Below are 22,295 nucleotides of genomic sequence, written 5' to 3'. Positions count from 1 at the left end.
ACTCATTTAAGTTTTTATGTGCTTTATACTTACCAAGAACAGATTTAGACACTGGAGGAATAGAGAATAAAATGCAGGTTATATAACCATAGGTGTAGTTTATTGAAGGGAAGCAGACAATACTACTACTAGTACTACTACTACTACTACAACTAATAATAATAATAATAATAATAACAATAACCCATGAATGAATAAATAGCCAAGAACGACGTTCAAGTGTGCTGATGAAGGAATGGAAAGGAATAGCGTTCAGCAACAAAGAATAATTAAGGGGAAAGACTTAGATGGGAGGACTCAAATCAAGAGGTGTTGAAACAGCAAGCAGAAGGTAGAAAAGGCATCGGAAGGAGGCATATGCAAAGGCCCTGGGGCAGTAAACTACCCATACTCAGGGTATATGAAAAACCGAATCAAAGTGTTTAAAAGTCAGTTGGCTTGGGGGACTGAAGTGAAGGAGATAAGAGTGAGAGACCCTAGAAGCAGGTTCATGAAGAGCAGACACAGAACACCACCTTTGTAGTGAAACAGATGTCACAAGAGTATGTCAGTCTGAATACTCCATATGACTTACGGATCTAAGTCTTAAAGATATAATGTCCTTATTTTCCAACTCACAGACTATTCTTTACCCATGGTTCTCAGTCATTGGCACTTACAAGAATTGCCTAGGCAACTTTTAAAACGCAGGTGCAATGCCCAGGCCACATCCTAGCCTGATGAAATTGACATCTCCGGACGCAGACACTGGGGTTGGCGTCTTTTCATTTCCTCTGTCTAAACACCCATTCCACACCTTATGAACACGAAGACTCTGATTCAGTATGTCTGCTATGTCCACACCTCAGCACGTCTGACAAGTTCCAAAGAGATGCTGCTCCTGGGGAACTACCCACAACACTTGACACCTGGGGCTCCTGGCTCTGTCACACTCCTGGCACGCCCTCTGCTTGCCTCTCTCCCTGCATATCCTTCCTTCCAGTCAGCCTTCAAGGTTTTATTGCCTGCCCATTGGTTTGCAGAGCACACAGGCTGTCACAGAAACCCATCTCCCTTTCCATTTTAAAAGGGCTTTCTAAAGCTTAGGGACCCAGGATGTGCCTTTCTGTAGCCCTCTGAAAAGCAGACCACTAATCTCATTAAGGGGAGCTGTGAAGTGTCCTCCTAAACGAATACTCCACACAGCCCCTTTGTTCTCAGACTCTCCCTTCCGGATGCCTGTTTGTCTCCTAACAGTTTGCAATGTGCTCCACTCGGGTTCCCCCCCCCCCCCCTTATCATGGTGGCTGCTCCCGAGCACTCGTTCAGCTGTGTGCTGTAGCTTCAGGCTGACAAGATAATTACATTCTGGGCAGACTAGGAGAGAGACAGGTAGTGCTCAAAAGTTCCGAGGCCGACTACCTAGTCATTGCTGGTACAGACTTCAAGATCAAGCACCTGATCTAATTAGCACACTCCCATCCTGCCTGCCTGCAGAATGCTGACGGCGGAAACCCTGAAGGCAACGCAGATACCATGCAACCCAGAGACAGACAGTCATGGCACTCTTTCCCCAGAAACAATTACACGCTCCTCTTGGAATCTTGGGTGTTCTAGTAGCAGAGAGTGTGTGTGTGTGTGTGTGTGTGTGTGTGTGTGTGTGTGTAGGGGGTAAATTTTTGCATAATACTGGGGGCCCTGGGTGTTCTGATAATGATAACAGGGAAATAAAACCCCACAAGAATGAAAGACCCCTGGAGAGGAAAGCCTTCTGGTGGTTGCCTTCAGAACCGTTTACATCAGCAGTCCCAGGCCCCAGCTCGGGAAGAATCACACTTTCCCCCCAGAAGCAAGGCTTCACAGGCAAAGAGCTGTTTTTCTTTGACTAGATACATAACAGAGTACTGGTCTCCTGGGAACCACCCCGCCCCACGCAACCCTGTCATTCCTTCCTACATTTCTTCCAAGATACAGCCTTTGAGTTTGAGACGACCGCGGTCCTTTCTGCTTGCATTGCGTAGGCAAGGGCTCTAAAATCCAAGTCGCTAAGCCAGCACAGAAGATGCTGTGATTTTAACTTTCTAATGAGACACTTGTGTTCATTTGCGGCTGGCATTCGTACCCATTCCTCCCACGATGGCCTGACAGAAGATAGGGGTGTCGGCCTAGATCCACAGTCTGCCTCTACCACTTAGGCCATGGTGTCTGGGCAAGGCACGGCCTGCCCAGATTCAACTAAGGGTGCAAGACAAAGGGGAGCAAAAGAAGCACAGCTCTGGGTTCTGAACCACGTCCCCCAGAAAGCTATATTAGAGATGGAACCCCTGTTACCACAGATGTGACCTCATTTGGAAGTTGGCTCGTTGGGGGCACAGTTAATTACCATATGTCACACATAGACTCTTACTCTAGCATTAAGAGCGTCTGTTTATGAAGAAGAAACACAAAAGGTCAGACACTTGAGGCAAAACCACTGTGGAACAACGGAGTTACAGAATAGAGGGGTGCCATCTGCAAAACAAGGAGTGCTGGGAACCAAATGCTAGAAAAAGACAACGATGGACAAAGGACACAGCTCAGTGGCAGAGCACTTGCTTGCCACGGGGTCCCGAGTTCGTTTTCAGTAAGGCATGTCTACATACACATACAGGAAAAGATAGCGAGCAAGCAAGACAGGGAAATGAATCCAGTTTTACTCCTTGATCTCTTCCTGGTTTAACAGTGACGTCACAAGGTAAAGAGGACCGGTAGGCACCTGACAAAAGTGGTCTGGCTAAGAGATCTGGTGCCAGCAGAGGAGGGTCCAGCTCTACTTCTTGGTGAGATTTCAAGAAAGTTAGCTGACTCCTTTGAATCTCTGTATTTGGCATCTAATCAGGGATAATTATAGTCTCCAAATGATAGCGTTTCTATGAATAATAAAAGGGACAATAAGGCACAAATGTTGTTCTAGTTATTTGTTCCAATAATATGGGAGGTTCTAGGCACCTCTGCCCTATCCACAGCATGGAATCCTTGACTCTGTACAGTGGTCCATGTCACCTCCTACTGATGCATGGAATCCTTGTAAAGGCAGATGCCCTAGAATCTGGGAGCTCCAAGGTTGCAGGTGGCTGAAAGGCGGGGGATTCTTGGTGACATGGGAGACTTGTAAGAACCTCCCAACCCCATGGTGAGGCCCCTAGGCTGGTAGCTGAAGGTGAGAAGACTTGGTCCTGGGAAAGGGAAAGGCATGGGAAGAGGCAGAGGAGGTAGCCATGTATCTTGAAGTTAGCCTGATAATGCCTCCCACGGCTCCTAGCGCACGTAGTGGGAATCAGGTAGGGGTTGAGCATCCCTTAGTACTTGACAGTTGAGTCCTTCTCGGAATCAACTGCAGATACATACCCTTGACAACATCAACAACAAAGGTGTCTCCATACATAAGTCTCCAAATAGCCATGCGTTCTATGGCTCTGCCTCCCCGAATTGTATAAACCTTGGAGTAGGAATTAAAAATCGTACAGTGTGCTTATGTACAGCCCCTGTATGTGCTGACAGCTATGCCCTCTCTCCCAGCAGGTGAGATCCTTGTCAGCTGCTTAAGTTTTTGCCTTCTAGTAGGTGCACCTTAGCATTCTATTGTGGTCTTAATTTCTGTCCTAGAGGTCTAGGTGCAGAACATTTTATGCATATCTGTTTGCTACTCTTCTTTTATTAAGATGTCTTTTCATGGTGATGAGTAAGAATCGTTCACATGTTCTAGAGCCAAGCCCTTATCATTTACATCTGTCACAGACATTTCCCCCATCTTTTGGCTCTCTAAGAGTCATCTTTTTGAGAAAAGATTCTTAATTTTTAAAACACTTTTAATATTTAGAGAAATCTATGCTCACAGCAAAACTTAGTAGCAGGTATATTAATTTTCCCATACAGTCCCCTGCACAGGCATAGCGTCTCTCATAGGACCTGCCTACCTCAGGGCAGGATATTAGAATAAAAAACCCTCACAATATGATTCACCACTATTGCCCCAAATCCATAGTTTCCATTAAGGTTCACTCTTGGTGTTATTCATTTTCTAAGTTTTGGCAAATGCATAATGGTGTGTATCCATTATGGATTATCATGCATATTGAATTTGCTCCCTCTTGTTCTGCCTGTTCATCCCTCCTTCCCTTCCTCCCTCCCTTCATCCCTCTCTTTCTCCTCTTTTCCTCTCTTCTTCTCCATCCCTCTCTCCAACCACTGATCTTTTTTTTCCTATGCTGGGGACTGAACTTGGGGTCTTGAACACTGTAGGTGAGTGTTCTACTGAGTTACTTGCCTACCCTCAGCTACCTTTTTACTGCTTCCATAGTTCTACCATTTCCACATTATATACTTGGGATAATATGTTATATATCCTTTTGCATGGGTTTTTCTACTTAGCAATATGCATTTAAAGTCTCTCCATATCTTTGTGTGTTTCAGTCATTCCTTTCCTTTTAGTATGGAATAACAGACCACTGTCAGGGTATATACAGTGTATTAATACATTCACTTACTGAAATGTATTTTACTTGCTTGAGGCGATTATGAATGCAGTTGTCATATAACACACATGTGCTCAATTTAGGGGAGATAATTTTCAAAGTACTTTAAGTAAATACCAAGGAACTTGAGAGTTGAATTATATGGGCAGAGTGTGATTTGTTTTGCATGAAAGAACCAACTGTTTACTGTGTGTAGTTGCTACACCATTTTGCCTTCCCACCAGGAATGAATAGGAGTCCCATTGCTCTCCAGGGTGGAGTCTACACCCTAGTGAGCATCTGATGTCAGTGCCACAGACTTCCTTTCTTTAGTGGGTGTGCAGTGGTATCTCACTGTGGTTTCATTTGTATTTCCCAGGTGGCATGACATGGAGTGGATTTTCAGGTGCTTTGTTGCTGTCTCCATCTCTTCTTTGGTGGGGTATCTGGGCAGATCTTCAACTCCTTTTAGAATAAGATTGCTTTCTTGTTGAGTTTTGAGAGGTCCTTGTACTCATAACCTATGTGTGATGTGTCCTCTGGCAGCGTTTTCCTTCAGTCTGTGGCTTGTCTTCCCAATCTCTCAAATTGTCTTTCACACATGGGGATTGTCTTCATTTACACCCAGATCATCAATGCCCTTGTGGATCAGTTTTTTTTTTTTTTTTTGGTGTTGTAGCAAAATGTCATCACCCAAAGACAAGGCCATCTAGATTGTATCCTATAATGTCTTTTATGAGCTATGGTCTTTCATCATTCAAGTAGGTTAGCAATCCATTAGGAGTTAAATTTTATGGAAGTTGTAACATATATATATATATATATATATATATATATATATATATGTCTAGATTCTTTGTGTGTGGGAGGGGGTGTACAGTTGTCCCAGTACCATTTGCTAAGGAGACTATTTTTGTTTCATTTAATGTTCCTGCTCTTTGGGGAAGATTCATTGATTTTATTTATGTCAGCTGGTTTCTAGGCTTTCTATTCTGTTTCATTGATCTATTTGTCGAAGCCATCCTTTTTGAGTTCTGTAGCTTTTTAGTAAGTCTTGAATTTAGCTTCCTCTCTCAATTTTAGTTGGCTATTCTGGGCCTTTTGCCACTTCTTAGAGACTTTAGCATCCATTCGTTGAGAGCTACAAAATAGCTTACTTGTACTTTGATGGGGATTACGTCAGATCTATAGATGGAATTCTTCCTTTGAAGTCTTGTTTATCACTCTTCTCATTGGGTAGTGATTTTTGTGTTCTAAAGACCTTTCTTTTAACCCCGAACCTATAGATTGTGATAGTTTAAGTAAGAATGTCCCCATAGGCTCATGTATTTGAATACTTGGTCTTCCGTTGGTGGTACTATTTATGGGGGCTTAGGAGGTATAGCCTTGCTAGAGGAAGTTTTCCACCAGAGGGGAAGGGGCTCTGAGAGTTTAGGGCTTTGCCCTACTCTCCATCTATTCCTTCTCCTGCTTTAAGTTGTGAACTCTCAGCTGCATCTCCATTGCCATGCCTGCCTGCTGCCCTGTCTCCCTACTGTGATGCTGGTGAATGCTTATATCTCTGGGGCCTTAAGCCCAAATGAATGCTTCCTTCCATAAGTTGCCTTGGTCACAGCTGTAGAAAAAGTAACTAATACAAATATTTCTCTTCTAGATTCTATAGTGACAAAACTCAACGTTGTTGCTACACTTTTGAAGTAATGATTGACAGCCCCACAAGGAGGGCCCTAGAGGCTGATTACATTTAACCTCAAAGTTATCGTGGTAGTTTTACTTGCTTACTTTTAAATACGCATTGAACTGTATATTTATTGTTTATATGCTATGTATATGTATCATAGAGAGAGAGATATGGGTTGGGGAGAATGCTAATAGGAAAAAGTGAGTAAACATAGATAAGGAAGTAAGAAAAATGTTTGTGAGATTAGATAAAATATTTGTGAGCAGATTAGATCTGAGCCAACATTCTGGTAAATGCATTTCAGTAAACTATATTTAACAAGTATATTTTAAGATCTGAAACACTGAAATTGGTTATGAATGTAATGTTAAATAAACAATGCTGAGATGAAAACAGTGCTGAGCATAAGATAAAGTCATGGTGTCAGTAACACCCTAGGGAATCTGCTTAGAAAGGATGGAGCAAAGGCAGAGCCCAAAGGAATGCAAGCAGTGGCTGTTCTAGGCATTGTGTTTTGTAAATTGTCTATGAAAGCTTCCAGTTGACATGTGGACAGTTGACTTCTGATTTCCACCATCTAACAAGAGACATATGAGTAGTGTGGTCACTAGAAAATGATGGCTAGTGATCTCGGAGGTGATGAAGAGTCTTTGAGACTATAGCTGAAATGTTATAATAGGAGCGTGTAAAGATCCAGGCTTGAAACCAGAGCTGCACAGAGATGCTCTATCTTGAAAACCCGAAAAGAAAACAACAACAACAAAAAAGGATCTAGCCTTGAGTCACTATTCAGGACAAAAAATAATCAAGATGACCAGAAAGAGGACAGTCAATATAAACATCCACCTACAAGTCAGCGGTGCTCTTGAGAGTTCAACAGGAAGTGTACCAGCACAGGAATGGGCATCCTGCCAGGAGCTGTCCCTAGCAGGGCAGAATACTAAGAGCCCTCCCAAAGCACAGGAATGCTCACCAAAGTGCTCAGAGTCTGTCAGAGGAGAAAGCCACTCGATATCAGTCCACAGGTGACATAGGTGTGACCATACATTCCTCTGCTCTTAGCCAAATGGGTGTGACAGCCAGGCACTAAGCACCACTGAGCATAGAGTTGCTCTCTGGAGAGGAGGTCAGAGTGTGGGTGTACGTTCGGACACTGTGTCCTCTGATGCCTGCCTGCTGAACGGCCCCTTCCCACTTGCAAACACACTGTTCAGCAACCCAGTCACCATTTTTTTTTTGAGATGGAAATAGAGGGAAAAATAAATAAGAAAACTCAGGTGATCCAAAAGCACAAGCAAACTCAGGAACTCCTGGGAGGTATAACAGGGGGGTCCAAGAGAATCTGTAATTAGGATAATCCTCGGAAGGATAATGGAGAGTGGGACTTTGCATTTCTAATCAGCTCATGTGCCATCATGTTTACGACCTTCACTGCTGCTAACGCCAGGAGTCTGCGTCATCTGTCTGAGTCACGGGGCTGTCATTCACCAGCATGCATAAGAAACAGTGCTTTTTCTAACTTTAAACATGTTTAATCACAACAGCTTATAACACCGCTTTAAGATTTTAATGAAGGAAAGGCATTCGATACACACTTACAGTCATCATAATACTATAAAGATTTAAAGTATAATTTTTCACAGTGTGAGACCACTAAGCCAAGTTGTCATGTTTTTAGTTAATTATTTGAAATAGTTTGGGGGAAAAATCAGCATTCAAAAATTAATTAATAGTTTTCCTCTGTATAATTGCCGGTGTCATCACTGGCTACTGCTACTGTCTGCCAGCTCCTTTGTACCCTGGCTCTAGCGGCAATCAGCAACAGTGATTAACATTAACCACTTGTCCTAATAGCCAAATGCCAAATGTCACACCACATGCAGGATCGTAATTAGGCATTAGGAAGCGGATGGGATCAGCGTCATTAGTCAAGAATTAACCCCAAATTCAAAGCCACTTGAACCGGTGCTTGCAAAATTACAACAGCTCATCCTTGGGGATACTAAGATGTCCTTCAAGAGTGGCAGTTCTGTGCCCAGCCAAGAGCCTTGAAATTCCTTTTCAGGGACAAAGGTTTCCACAGCTTTCTCTTCTAGGATCAGGCTAATTTACACACATTCCGGTTCCTCTTGAGTGGAATTCAAGCTATTTAGGTATTTGCTGTTAACCACGGCCTCATGCTTCATGGCCCTTAGTGACATGTGTTTATTTAAAGAGGTAAGTCAGCCAAGCAGGGCCTTCCTCCGTTTTCACAAGCTCTCCCTTACTCTGGGAAACGGAAGGGGACTTTGCCAACATGATGTGATTGGAAGGAGTAAGATGAGGAGTGCCACCTGCCATCGCAGCCCCTTCGATATTAAGATACATGGCGTCAACATGGCAACAGATGACACATTTGAGAAATCAGATTCCAGCAACTTTGAGCATGAATCCTGGAGTAAGTGGAATGTTACAAAATCCACACTCAAAACTGAAGTCCATTGTTTCCATACCAGAGGTGGGGAGAGCTAGGTTTCCCCAGGTGCATACCTCTGACAGGTCCCTGGGGTCTCTAAGTTCCTTCGCATTCTGACATTGACCTCTTCACAGCTCCTCTGCTTCTCTCCCCTCTGCCTGACTAGTCACTACTGTAATTAATGATAATTATTCGAACTGAGTTTTGTGCATTTCCTAAACCACTTCTGTTAAGATAGTGTCTTAGTTAGGGTTGTTATTGCACTGATGAGACACCATGACCAAAAGCAACTTGGTAGGAAAGGGTTTATTAGGCTTACGATGTCCATCACTGATGGAAGTCAGGACAGGAACTTAAACAGGGCAGGAACCTGGAGGCAGGAGCTGATGCAGAGACCATGGAGGAATGCTGCTTACTGGCTTGTTCCTCATGGCTTGCTCAGCCTGCTTTCTAATAGAACCAAGGACCACCACCCACAATGGACTTGGCCCTGATCCATCAATCACTAATTAAGAAAATGACCTACAGGCTTTCCTACAGCCCAGTCTTATGGAGGTATCTTCTTAATTAAGGTTCCCTCCTCTGGGATGACTACAGCTTGCGCCAAGTTGTCATAAAACAAGCCAGCACAGACAGGATGTCAAAATTTCATTGGACCTATAAGAGATGCGTTAAATGTGTAATTTGATGCTTTTTTATGCTTTTATATGTAGAATTTTAACTTCATTGTCTGATTTCATGACACAGGAATGTAGAAAACCACAGCTGACAGGGTGTTATCTCTTGTTATAGTCTAGCATTGTAAGGCTACCTAATACATACTGAGATCTAGATGAGTAAGTCAGCAAATGTGTGTCAGGGAGAAACTGAGGACTTAAGGAGAAGGTAGAAAATACTTTACAGCAAACACAGGGATTGAAAACAATACAGTTATGGTCCCTCGGTATGACAGTGATTGTGTCTTTTTCTTTCCCTTTATTCTTTCCTCCCTTTGCAAGCTACAGCCATCCTAGAGGAGGGAAATTAAAAAAAATTACAAAAAGTCTTTTTCTTTCTCCCCCTCCTTTGGTATGGGTATAAAAAAAACTTTAAACAATAAACATGGACAGTTCGGTATTCACTGAATGCCCTCCCGACTAAAAAACTAAGACGCATTCATAGGACTGGGCTGTAGGCAAGCCTGTGGGTCACTGAGTCATTTTCTTAATTAGTGATTGATGAACCAGGGCCCAGCCCATTGTGGGTGGTGCCCACCCTGGCTGGTGATCTTGGGATCTATTTAATTTCTTACCTTAATTTTTGCTTTATTTGTTTTAAATTGTCTTGCTGTATATGCTCCAAGTGGTCATGAAACTCACTGTGTAGGCCAAGCTCACCTCAAGTTTATGAAACCCAAGGTCACAAAATTCCAGGTGTTTTCTACCACACCTGACTTCTCTGTGGGTTACAGAAGACTTGGATGACTGTAGAATTGTAGTTAATGTTGAAAGAATAACTTCACTTCTATAAAAAAGAAATAGTGCCAATGCCTTCATGGGAGTCTCTGCCCAAGAAGGCAGGGACAGACAACACATGTTTCTGAAAACTTCCCGTCAGGATTATGGAGATATCTCAGTCAGGTAAGGACTGGTTCTGCAAGCAGGAGAACCAAGATCCGAATCCCCCAGAGCCCACAAACAAACAAACAAACAAGCAAACAAACCCACAAGGGCTATGAGCAGCATCAGGTACCTATAATTCCATCACTGGGGAGGCAAAGGCAGAGGATCCCTGCAGCTTGCTAGCTAGCCATGATAGCCAAATTGCCAAGCTCAAGGTCCAATGACAGAGCCTATCTCAAAAAATCAGGTGAAAAGGATCAGGGAGATGGCTCAAGAAGATCAGGGTCCAGAGTCCAGAATCCACAGAAAAGTTGGGTGAACAGTAAAAGCTTGCTTTTAATCCTAGCAGAGAGAGAGAATTGTTGAATCACGTTGGGTTTCCCAATTAGCCAAATGACAACCTCTGAGTTCAAGGAGAGAGCTTGACTCTGTGTTTAAGGTGCATAATGATTGAGAAAGATTCCTGACATCAACCCCAAGCCTCCACACACACAATCACATAACATACACCCCCTCCACACACATGCAAACCTGCATTAATAATTAAGATGGAGAGCAATAGAGGAAGGCACTCAACACTGACCTGTAGTCTCACACACACACACACATGCACACACACACTTTTCATTTGAAAATAAAGTTTTACAACCTAAAACTTCAAGGAGAACAGTCTGCTGACAAGAAAACTTACTCATAGTAACACCACATCTCCTGGCCACACTCCATGCCTAGACTGTTGATGCATGGTGAGTGTCCTCCCCAGGTGGAAAGGACATCTCAGGACAGTCAAGAATGCAGACTGCTTAGGATTGGTTCTAAGCAATCGTGATGCAGGGAGGAGCAATCCCAACCAACTCTGGGACTAACCTGACTCCCTGTAGGGTTGCTTATTACAGGTAGAAGTAGGGAATTAATAGCTAGCATGCAAGAGTTCACTCCCTTTCTCTACTAGCTGATTGCTCATTAAGAGCTCTAGACCTAATGACTTGAAGCACCCTGATTCCTTCCTTGGCCACGTGTACACCAAAATTTGGTTTCTGAAACAATGGGTAAAGAAAGAGACATTCGTGGATGCCTGCTCAAAACTTCTGGACAAAGGATGTCATATGAATCTTATTAGGACCTGAGACTTGACTCTGATGCGATATAAATCACAGCTGTGGAACATGGTGAACCTAGTCCCAGGATATCCCCAGTGACATCTTAGGAGCACAGGAAGTCTGCTTTCCTGGGGCCAGTTAAATAGAGGGGGTCACAGACAGCAAATGGAGCTCTGCGCTGAGCCTTTCTGTTATCATGAACAATCAAAACTGACTCATCCCCTGTTCTTCCATGGTTATTGTTTACAGAATTATGCAAAGCTCATTCCTGGAGCGACGGTGGGACTGCTTCAGAAAGACTCCGGGAACATTCTTCAGCTGATCATCTCTGCTTATGAAGTATGCTATTTCCCTTTGCAAGAAGCTGGCTTTCTTTTCAGCTTTCCATTGGTATCTAGATACTAAGATGTAGGTAGCGAAGCACACTTGCATTTGTTCATAGGAGGACTGCTCATCCAGAGAGAAATTCCCTCTGCATTCATGCAGCTAAAATATCGATTTTTATTTACTTCATTGACCCATCTTCCCAAATGGAGCAGCAGGTGGAAAAACCAAAGTCCTGACCCCAAACTGAGGCTGTTTTAGAATGATGGCCTACAGATGTGTGCCCTCCAACAAAACTTGAAAACAACGGAAAGACTCGGAGTCATGAACTGAACTCCTCTCTGCTTTAAACAAAAAATCAGCCTAAATTGCCATTGAGTCACAGTTCTGTGGGGAACCAACTCCATGGGTTCAAAGAGAGATCAAACACAAACAAAACTACAAGGCCTGACCACAAACCAAAATACCAAAAAGCATACCAAACCCTTGGCGTATCAGGTCCCCTATTGCGTATTTCCGGAGCAGCCAAGGGCCCTTTCTAAGTTTCTTTCCCTGTTGCTCTGCTAAAACATCCTGAGAAGAACAGTTTAAGGGAGAAAGGCTAGGTTTTGGCTCACAGTTTCAGGTCGGAGTCCTTCACGGTGGAGCAGTCAGGCAGGAGCTTGGGGAAGCAAAGTGAGGCTTTCTCTCCTCTGACTGCCACATGGTAGCTCCTTCAAGCTCCAGGAGCCTTGGCTTCCCCACTGTAGCTTGGAACTCTGAGCTAAAATAAACAATTCGTCCCTTTGGGCGTTTCTGTCACAGTATTTTATCACAGAAACGGGGAAAGATAGAAGAGATACAGATCGATTTTCTTGTGTGTGTGTGTGTGTGTGTGTGTGTGTGTGTGTGTGTGTGTGTGTGTGTGTGTTGACTTGTGAAACCATAGAGAGGACAGAACTCCCCTCCTCAACAAAGACATATAAAGTTGCTGTGCTTTCTTTATCCCCATTGTCTAACACATTTGGTCAAAACTGGATGGCCAGTTGCCACTGTTGTTTTTATTTGATCCTAAATATCATATTCCTTTCCTGACTGAAAAATTAATAATACTAATCAAATTTGGGCAGGCATGAAAATCTTTTAGAAATCATACAGCTCTAGTCTGTCTTCAAAGAGTATTTACCTAATAAGGGATGAATTAAATTCTTCAAATTTTTGATGTTTGAAAATTGCACATTCATGACCCATATGTAATGATATGCTCTAATACTAGGTATATATGAAGTCAGTGTTCCTTGATTGAATAAAAGACCAGAGTCACCTGAGTAGCTTTGGAAAAAGCTAGTTCCACTCAGATTCCTTTCACAGACATCCTGCAGACATTCAAAGGAAAGAAATGTGTTTTGAAAAGAGAACTATCTCGAGAGTGATTTTGACATCACCCCACCCGTTTTGAAACTTGTGCAACAAGATGAAAAGCAAATGGCCCCTCACAAAGACATCATTTTTTCAGAGAAGGAAACACAGTTCCATCCAGAAAACCGTCCAATAGTGGAGGATTTCCCTTCCTAGCAAAGCTCAGATATTGCAGCTTTCTTAGCGCCTATCAAAAATTCATCACCATGTCAGCTCATCCTTAAAATTCTTCCAGACAGGAAGAACTGTCAACAAAACACACAGAAACACCCCCTCCCCATTCTCATGCACTAATTAAAGCTCTAATGTGTAGAATCAAATAGAATCACAAAGCAATCCTTCCCTGGATTACAATGCATTCCATTTTCTTTAACTTTATACTCTTAAAAGTGCTGACTGCTAACCACTTCAAAGAAATTAGGCAAACAAGGAAACAGTGAATTGTCAAAAATGTTTACCCTTCCCGTCAGCCAACCCCCTCCATACCTCCAGGGTATGTCTCCCTTTGCATTCCCAAGTTGCTCATACAATTTACAAGGTAGCTAAGATCAAGTCATTACATATTTTAATGGAATCTTCGGTTGTTATTTATTGCCTCACAAAAATACCAAGGCTTGGGGTTGGAGAGATGGCTCTGGGGTTAGTATTGCTGGCTACTCTTGTAAAGGAGTACAATTCTTGGGTTCAATTCCTAATACTCACATGGCATCTCACAAACACCTGTAATTCCAGTTTCAGGGGGATCTGATGCCCTTTTCTGGCCTCTACTGGCATCAGGCACATACATGGTACACAGGCATACATACAGGCAAAACACTCGTGTATATTAAAGAAAATACCAAGAAGTACCTGTCACTCTGCTGAGTTACCTTAACCTGGAGTTCTTATTGGAGCAATACCATCTGTGAGGTGACATGTGCAAGAAATTGTGACATTTGTCTAAAATTTTTATTTTTTTACTGGTATTCTTGAATGTATTTGAAAAAGACTTTCATATAGAGGAATCTATAGACTAAATACCTTCTTCAGTATATAAAGAAAAATATACAGAGAGAACTCAAAGAGCTTCTGATTAACTAGGCAGAAGCAATTGGTGGCTACGAACAACATTAGCTAAGTATTTTTTAAATGCCATCTTGATATTTAAAAAAATGTTAACACTGCTTGTGTACTCACTCACTCGCCCACTCGCTAATTCCTTCCTTCCCCTATTACACACCAAAGGTGACTACAGTGTCAGTGGTCCTGGGGTCGACTCCTCTACTGAAATTTAACCTCTAGGAAGGAATTCATTTGTGTTCTCTGCCCAGCCTTGTAGGGGAGGCCTAAAAAATTAATGAGTGGAATGATGAGAAATATAAATTGACATTTATATTCTTTCCCTGGGAAATACATGTTAATAATATTCCCAATCAAATTTGCACACTAGCACTCAATTATATCAATGCTAAGGTCTCCTCATTTAGGTTAGACAATTCCATTCCACCCTCCCGGCCTTACTACTGTCCCCAACACACATCCCTCCTTTCTTACCTGACTTCTGACTCACTCTGCCACTCTCTGCAACATTCTCTCTCCCTTAATTCCTCATGACTTCAGCACAATCACACGTTGGAAGGCTGGGGTGATAGCTTGTTTAATATAGTGTTTACAAGTATGAGCGCTTGTGTTGGAGTCCCAGAACCCACACAGAAATGCTTAGGAAGGAGGAGAGCACTTGCAGTCCCGTTCTTGTGAAGGCAGGGACAGGCAGATCACTGGAGTTTGCTGGCCAGCGAGCCTGGCCAACTTGGTGCGTATGAGGCCAGTAAGAAATGCAGACTCAAAAGCCAAGGTGGCTGGTCTCTGAGGAACAACACCTGAGATGTCCTGCAGCTTCCACACACACCTGTACAAACTATTGCACACACATACTGGATTTTGGAAGAAGTAGAGTTACTTTTGGTGCAGTTGGCAACATTATACTTCAGAAAAAAAAATTGGAGCCAAATGTGCTCTTGTAATACCAAAAATGAGCAGAGAGGCTATAGCTCAATGATAGAGTGCTTACCTAGCACATTCAACACCCAATATCATAGGTAGGTAGGTAGGTGGGTAGGTAGGTAGGTAGATAGATGATAGATAGATAGATAGATAGATAGATAGATAGATAGATTATAGAAACAAAGAAAGATAAGATAGATAATAGGCACAAACATAGATAGATAGATAGATAGATAGATAGATAGATAGATAGATAGATAGATAGATGATACATGCCAGCAATGAAATAGATACGAACCTAAAACCTTTTGGATGGATTGAAATATAACTCAACTCATAATATGTTAGCTGTTTTTATTGTTTGATGGTTTGGTTTTGTCTCATATGTTCTAAGAAAGCAAGGAATATAAAGGGCAAGATGAGAACCTTTCAGAACAGAAATCTAGTCTTATCCAAGATCTGACTTGACATTCAAGGCACAATAATTCCCCCAAATAACTTTATGGTACAATTCTCACATACACCATACTTTACCACCTCTAAAATTTGGAGAACTAGAGGGTATAACTTGGTAGTGAGTGCTGGGGTGGCCCTATGTTTGATCTGCAGCATGTCAATAAAACAAATATAGATGCATTTTGTAATTAATGAGGTCCTTACAGCTACCACGTACCAGGTGGCAATCACAATACAGTCTTCATCCACAATTGAGGTTATTGCCCTTTCAAGTCATTACATGCAGTGTTTGTTACTCTAAGTGTTGTGTAGTTGCTATTGTAAAATATGCTTAAGGCTTTTTGAACTACGATTCAATGCTGAGAAGAAAAGTTGTTATGTATGCAAAAATGTGCCCAACAAAGCAGCAGGGTGTAAATTTGACTTCAGTGAAGCAAATGTTCATTGTTTGGGGATGGATGCAATTCTGCTCTGCTCACAAAACAGCATGGGCTGCTCTAGGAGAATAAGAAACAGTGATGCCTACAAGTAAAGGATGCTATCACTATGTTTTACCACTGGTGCACAAGCCAAATAATTATCTGTTTGATACCAAGCCGTGCAACCCAGGTCAGGAGAATTTGCTGAGTCCTCCAGAATGGATGAAACAACTTTCAGGCAATTATTGACTCCTGCCTGTCACAAGCTGTGCAAAACCGCCTTCAGACACATTGTCATAGATTAATTGCCATTAGATAGTATATCTCAACATTGATGCTGTCTGAGGAATATATATATATGTGTATATATATATAACATATATTTGTATATATATGTCACACATATTGCTTGATTAATGAAATGATTTTATATCCAATTTAGTTTTATTAATCTATAGTTGTTTGCTTTATCCTTGTGTGTGTGTGTATTGTGGGCACATGCGTGAACACACTCGCATGTACCCCAGCACGCATGTGGGTGTGGTTCTCATCTTTCACCTTGTTGGAGACGGGGGCTCTTGTTAATTCACTGCTACATGAACCATCACGCTTCCAAGGCTTCTCTTGTCTCCGCCTGCCATCTCGTCATACACTCCAAGCTCCAGGCTCGCAGTCCAGAGTCCCTCTTCATGTGGGTTCCGGGCTCTTAACTCAGGCCTCACCCTTGCAAAGGAAGAGGTTTACCCACTGAGGCATTTCCCTAGTTCTTTCTTTTGTAGTTTAATGAGCACGATTTGGTCCCTTCTTCTGCATGGATTTATTTTTGCTTCTGACTTCATTTAACCTGTCCTTGTCTGTGCTAAAGGAACTGCGGTCCGAGGTGGAACTGGAGGTGCTGGGCGACACAGAAGGACTCAGCCTGGCTTTCACAGCCCTCTGTAGCAATGGCGACCCCCTCCCGCACCAGAAGAAATGCTCCCACATGAAAGTGGGGGATACGGTAAGTATACCCAATAGATCTTTCGAAATAGCATTCAGATGGGCCGGAAGCTAGCTCAGCTTCCTGCATAAACTTCAACCGTCTTCTCCAGTCTCTACCAGCCTACAGGTTGCTGGGTGGAGGAAGCCGATGACCACCACCGTTTTCTTTTCCAGGCATCCTTCAATGTGACTGTGAGCCTATCCAACTGTGAGAAGAGAAGCCGCAGCCTTACCGTAAAGCCTGTGGGGCTGGGGGACACCCTGGAGATACTCGTCACTGCAGAATGTGACTGCGACTGCCAGAGACAAGTAGAAGTGAACAGTTCCAAGTGCCACAATGGGAACGGTTCCTTCCAGTGTGGGGTGTGTGCCTGCAACCCTGGTCACATGGGTCCTCACTGCGAGTGTGGTGAGGACACGGTGAGCACAGATTCCTGCAAGGAGGCTCCGGGGCACCCCTCGTGCAGCGGAAGGGGTGACTGCTATTGTGGGCAATGCATCTGCCACTTGTCTCCCTACGGGAGCATCTACGGAACTTACTGCCAGTGTGACAACTTCTCCTGTCTGCGGCACAAAGGCCTGCTCTGTGGAGGTAGGATATAGCTCAGTATCTTTTACACAGCAGCTGTCTGACAGTTTTTCATCTTTCATTCCTTACTCACATTCCTGGGCTTGGTAGCTGCTCAATAAATATGGCTTCAGGGGATGAATCATTAGACTTGGTATAGCTGGACTATCTCTTGCATTTGTTGTTTCTAACATTCCTTTGGGGTTAGATCTCTATCAATGGAACTTATATTTAAATATTACTATTTTTTAAGGTTAAGTAGATAAAAGTTGGAGATGTCACCTTTCTAGTTACCACCCAGGTTCCACAAAACTGCCTATGATCTGAATTCCATTGTCTGTCAGACTTTTCTACACTCTGATCCTATTCTTACATCTTTTACTTTAGTAGGAGTGCACGGGAAGAAGTTAACAGAGACTGCCAAAAGAACAGAACTGAGGATAAGGCACAGAAATGCTAAGCAGATTTAAGGACCATCACTTATTATATATCTCTCTCTTTCCATACATATACATATATATATATATATGTATGTATGTATATCCCTTCCTCTATTCCCCCTCCCTCCTTAGATTCATAGTCCTCCTGTCTCAGGCTCCCAAGCACTAGGATTATAGGTAGTTATATCATACGGAGCTATGAATACTCACCAAATGTACCAAGTTAAGGGTTGGGTCAAGTAAAGCTAGGCATGAACACCTGTGAGAAAGCCTATGAAAAGAATGAAAGTAGGAAATAGCTTGGAATTTCCTGAAAATTTCAAGAAAAGTTTAAAATGTAAATATACTTTTGTAACTTTTGTAGATATAAAAACAATTACTTTAAGAATATACTACAGAAACCAGATGCGGAGGGCTCATGCCTTTAGTAGCAGCACATGGAGGCGGAAGTAGCCAGATTTCTGTGAGTTCAAGTCTAGCCTGGTCTACATAATGAGTTTTAGATCAGCCAAGACTATATAGTGAGACTTCCTTCTCTCTCAAACAAACAACAAAAAGAATATACTACAGATGCTAAAAGGATGGCTTTATGGTTAAGAGTACATACTGTTTTTCAGGGGACCTGAATTTGGTTCCCAGGACTCTTGATAGATGATGGCTTTTAATAATCTAGAACTCCCATTCCATGGGCTCTGATGCCCTCTTCTGGCCCCCACGGGCACCCGCACACATGTGGCATTCACTGATACAGACACATATACATATATACAAATGATGAAAATAAAGTTTAAGGGGCTAACAGTTATGAGCACATTCAGAGGACCTTCGTTCAATGGCTAACACCCATGTCAGGTGACTCACAACTGCCCATAATTCCAGCTCTATAGGGTCAGATCTCTCTGGCCTGTGCAGGTACCTGTACTTGTGTACACAGACACATACATATGTTGGGGACTGCTAGAACCTTGAACAAAATGGAGTCTGTCAACCGTTTCTTGGCCTTCTGACTACGTGACTACTAGCACACATGCCCTTGAGACAAAGGAAAAGGCTAACCATTAAAGTTAAATTTACACAGGGCAGCCCACCCGCCTAGCCAGGGGGAAATACCCTTACAGGGCAATTGTCTTTGTTAACAAGATTATAGTGTTCTGTTGTATACTCCCTACCCCTCCCTAATTCCTGCACCTGACTTACGCTGACAAGCATTTGTGGAATGCAACTGATGACTGATGGAAAATTACAGCTTTGTCTTTACCGTATTTGGTGTATATTTGAATTGAGACTTGATTGACATGCTTGTACCACCCCCTGAGGTCCTTCCTCTATAAATTCCAGCGCGCCCCAAAAAATAAAGGCTCTTGATCAGCGAACGTTGTCTTGAGCCTGCTTCCCTTAACCTCTTGAAGTTCACTTTCCAGATCGGATCTGCTCGTGAAGGCCCACTAAATTAGTAGCGACCCTCATCACCTCACCCCCGCGGGTCGGGGGTCCCTTCCTGGGGGTCGCATACATACAAATAATAAAATTAATAGCTGGAAATAAATCTTTTAAAAAGAGGAAAAGAATATACTACATCAAACACAATTCAAAATTACTATGCTACACTTATTCAATTATAACCTATTCTGGCAAGAACAACAACTATGTTGACACAGTTTTAAATCTGAAGCTTTAACTGGCTCTTGACTAAGCTTAGACACCTTGGTTATCCCGTGATGTAAGCAGACATCTCAACAAAACAAAACAGCATCATCTTTACAGAAAACCAGCAAAGTTCTGTTTCCAAACCCTAGTGCCAGAAGCATACAAAAGACTTATTTTCTCAGTGCTCAGGAGGTTGAAGTGGGAGGATCAGAACCTGAAGGTCATGAGACAAATAAATAAAACAAAAGACAAAGCAGGAAATGAAAAGAAAGAAAGGGAGGAACTTGTTTTCAGGTAAGAAGGAAGGAAAGAAAGGAGGAAGGAAGGAAGGAAGGAAGGAAGGAAGGAAGGAAGGAAGGAAGGAAGGAATGAAGGAAGGAGGCCTCAAAGAATTCCAAGTGTTTTGAAACCCACACGAAGGCATTTACGCCAAAGAAGATCCACGTCCTTCCCCTTTCATTCCAAGTTTTACTTTCTGATTCCTCTGTGTGTGTGTGTGTGTGTGTGTGTGGTATGTGTTTCTGTACAAACTCACATCAGTGCTTTTTACTGGATTTAGGCAGGACACAACCTGTAGGTGACAAGAAACTAGTCAATGCCAAAGCCGTCCACACACCCTAGGAAGGATACATTTGGTAGACACTCACACTGCCTTTCTAGTAAAATGCATGTTCTAAACACTTGGAAATACGTACTGAAAATCCCAGGTGTGACATAATCTGATCTAACCTAGTGGGGATAGTAACCCTCCCAATATTCCAGCTCCTAGGTCCTGGGTTAAAAGACCTAAAGCAACAGCAATGCCGGCACATGCTCTACAACATAGCACCCCGTCCTCATTCCTTTCTTTGAAAAAGTATGTGCAGGCATCAGAAATACACCCAAAAAGAGTGTACTCAGCCTATATACTGTATAGCTAGAGAGGTCAAACAATACTGACTGACATTCGTCAAATCAGATGCAGCAATTGCCGGAAATTCTTTTTAGAAAATAAGATTTCCGTGGATGGACTTGGAAACTTCCACCAGTGCCAAGTTCCTTCACACTGTACTGCCGTCTCCTCTAAGAGGTACAGCAAATGTAAACACAAGTATTCAAATCCAGCGGGGATGGGTGGAGTGGCCTCCAGGACTGTCCGGGTCTGCCCAGGGTTGTGCACAGCACAGGTATGGAAGCTCTGCCTCCCTGTGGACGGACGCTGCCCTCCCAGCTGTGATAGCCCGCAGTCACCAGACATGCCACTCACAACTTGCATGGATCTCACTTTCTCCATCGGTAATCGACTTGACAGTGTGCTGCTCTTCTGAAAAGCTTTTACCACGATGTCTTTGTCATCCAGTGTCTTTCAACCATCTCTAAGCACTCAGAGATAGAAGGCTCCATTGATTTTGTTTATTCTTGCCCAAATTCCATTAGTCTATTTTGATTCTAAGAGACTGGGAGCCACATCAGGCAAATGGCATCGGAAGGGAAAGTTCTCATGATTATGCACTTAAGAGTTATGTTTTCAGTGGCATCCCAGAAAGAACTATCCTCTGAAAAGGAGCCTGGTAATGTTTTTCTACATCTTGGGTTATCATCTTGCTTATACATGAGACCAGCATGAAGGTGGTGTTGTGGTGATGTGAACACATACCTTAGATGATTTGTTGCCCAAGGATATCAGTTGGCACCTTCAGTGGCCTAGGTGATGGTCCTGGAAGGCCAGGGGAGTAGAGGGTGTCTAAGTTTTGAAAGACGCATTTTATGTTTTTGCTGTGACTACAGTCCTTTTTTTTAATGTTCCAGGAAGGGTTTTCTATACTGCCAAGGAATTCTTGTATGCATATATGTACTGGACAGCCTCTTGGCATCTGGAAATGTACATTTATGCACTGTGCTAATGTTCAGAATGAATTACAACCCAGAACCTTTCTCCCTTTTGTAGATGTTCCCCCTTTCCTGAGGAAGGGAAGGGGGAAGATACTGTAGTTTTGAAGATCACGTACCCATAGACATTAATTCTTTTTTTCCCCCAAATTATTTAGTTTTGAATTCCTTGACTCAATTATAGTTACATAGGCCATGAAATGCAGCTGGATTGAGTCGTATTGTCGTGGGCCCAAGTAAATTCATATCCATCTTTCATCTGAATATTATATATATAACATATATATATAATATTATACCACATGGAATAAAGAGAAAGAAAACATGCATCTATCCATACACAGAGAGGATACACACACATGCCAGAAACACTCAGAACCCAACTTTGGAAGGATTGTGGTTTGGAGCACTATATGAAGGACTCCTCTATTCAGTCTCTTCAGGCCCGGTGACAAAGCCAGAAAAGTAACCAACTACTGGAACCAAGTCTGCAGCAGAGGAGCTAGTCTTCCATCACAGTGAGCTCACCAGCAGCTTCTGCAAGTAGAAGCATACACCATTTACTTATTCTTACTTTGTTTTAAGTAAAAGAATAGGACATTTAGTAGTGATGACTGATTTTGCTTGCAAGTTCTTCCTCCTGGATAGCCTTTAGGAACATGTCCACTGACAAGCCCTTGTAGAGCTCAGTTATGAGCCAGGCACCACTGTAAACATGGGCATAGACTAACTTAGGTAATTGCAAATTTTGCTAGCAGAGCAGAACTTTCTGTACACGATGGCTTTATGTGTGCTACGCTTTTCCTGAAGGAAGGTACCTGTTAGGAGTTCGTAAGTAAATACTATTTGTTTGGATCCCCAGTGCTTGTTTAAGTATCTGTGGCAAGCACTCAGAACTCCA

At 42.7% G+C, this 22,295-nt stretch overlaps 1 protein-coding gene across 6 annotated transcripts in view; it reads left to right on the top strand.

Moving 5' to 3' along the window:
• The window catches only part of Itgb6 (integrin subunit beta 6), a 123,319-nt gene that overhangs the window by 75,390 nt on the left and 25,634 nt on the right, over nt 1–22,295 (top strand). For all 6 annotated transcript variants that reach the window (XM_040745431.1, XM_040745432.1, XM_040745429.1 and 3 more), the window contains 3 exons: nt 11,559–11,648; nt 16,755–16,889; nt 17,045–17,462. In XM_040745431.1, the coding sequence (XP_040601365.1) occupies nt 11,559–11,648; nt 16,755–16,889; nt 17,045–17,462 (643 nt within the window). The remainder of the gene's footprint in view (nt 1–11,558; nt 11,649–16,754; nt 16,890–17,044; nt 17,463–22,295) is intronic.

Source organism: Mesocricetus auratus, unplaced genomic scaffold (genome assembly GCF_017639785.1).
Source record: "Mesocricetus auratus isolate SY011 unplaced genomic scaffold, BCM_Maur_2.0 Super-Scaffold_100004, whole genome shotgun sequence".
Taxonomy (NCBI): domain Eukaryota; kingdom Metazoa; phylum Chordata; class Mammalia; order Rodentia; family Cricetidae; genus Mesocricetus; species Mesocricetus auratus.
The sequence above is the reverse complement of the archived record's forward strand: the minus strand, read 5'-3'. Positions and strand labels throughout refer to the sequence as shown.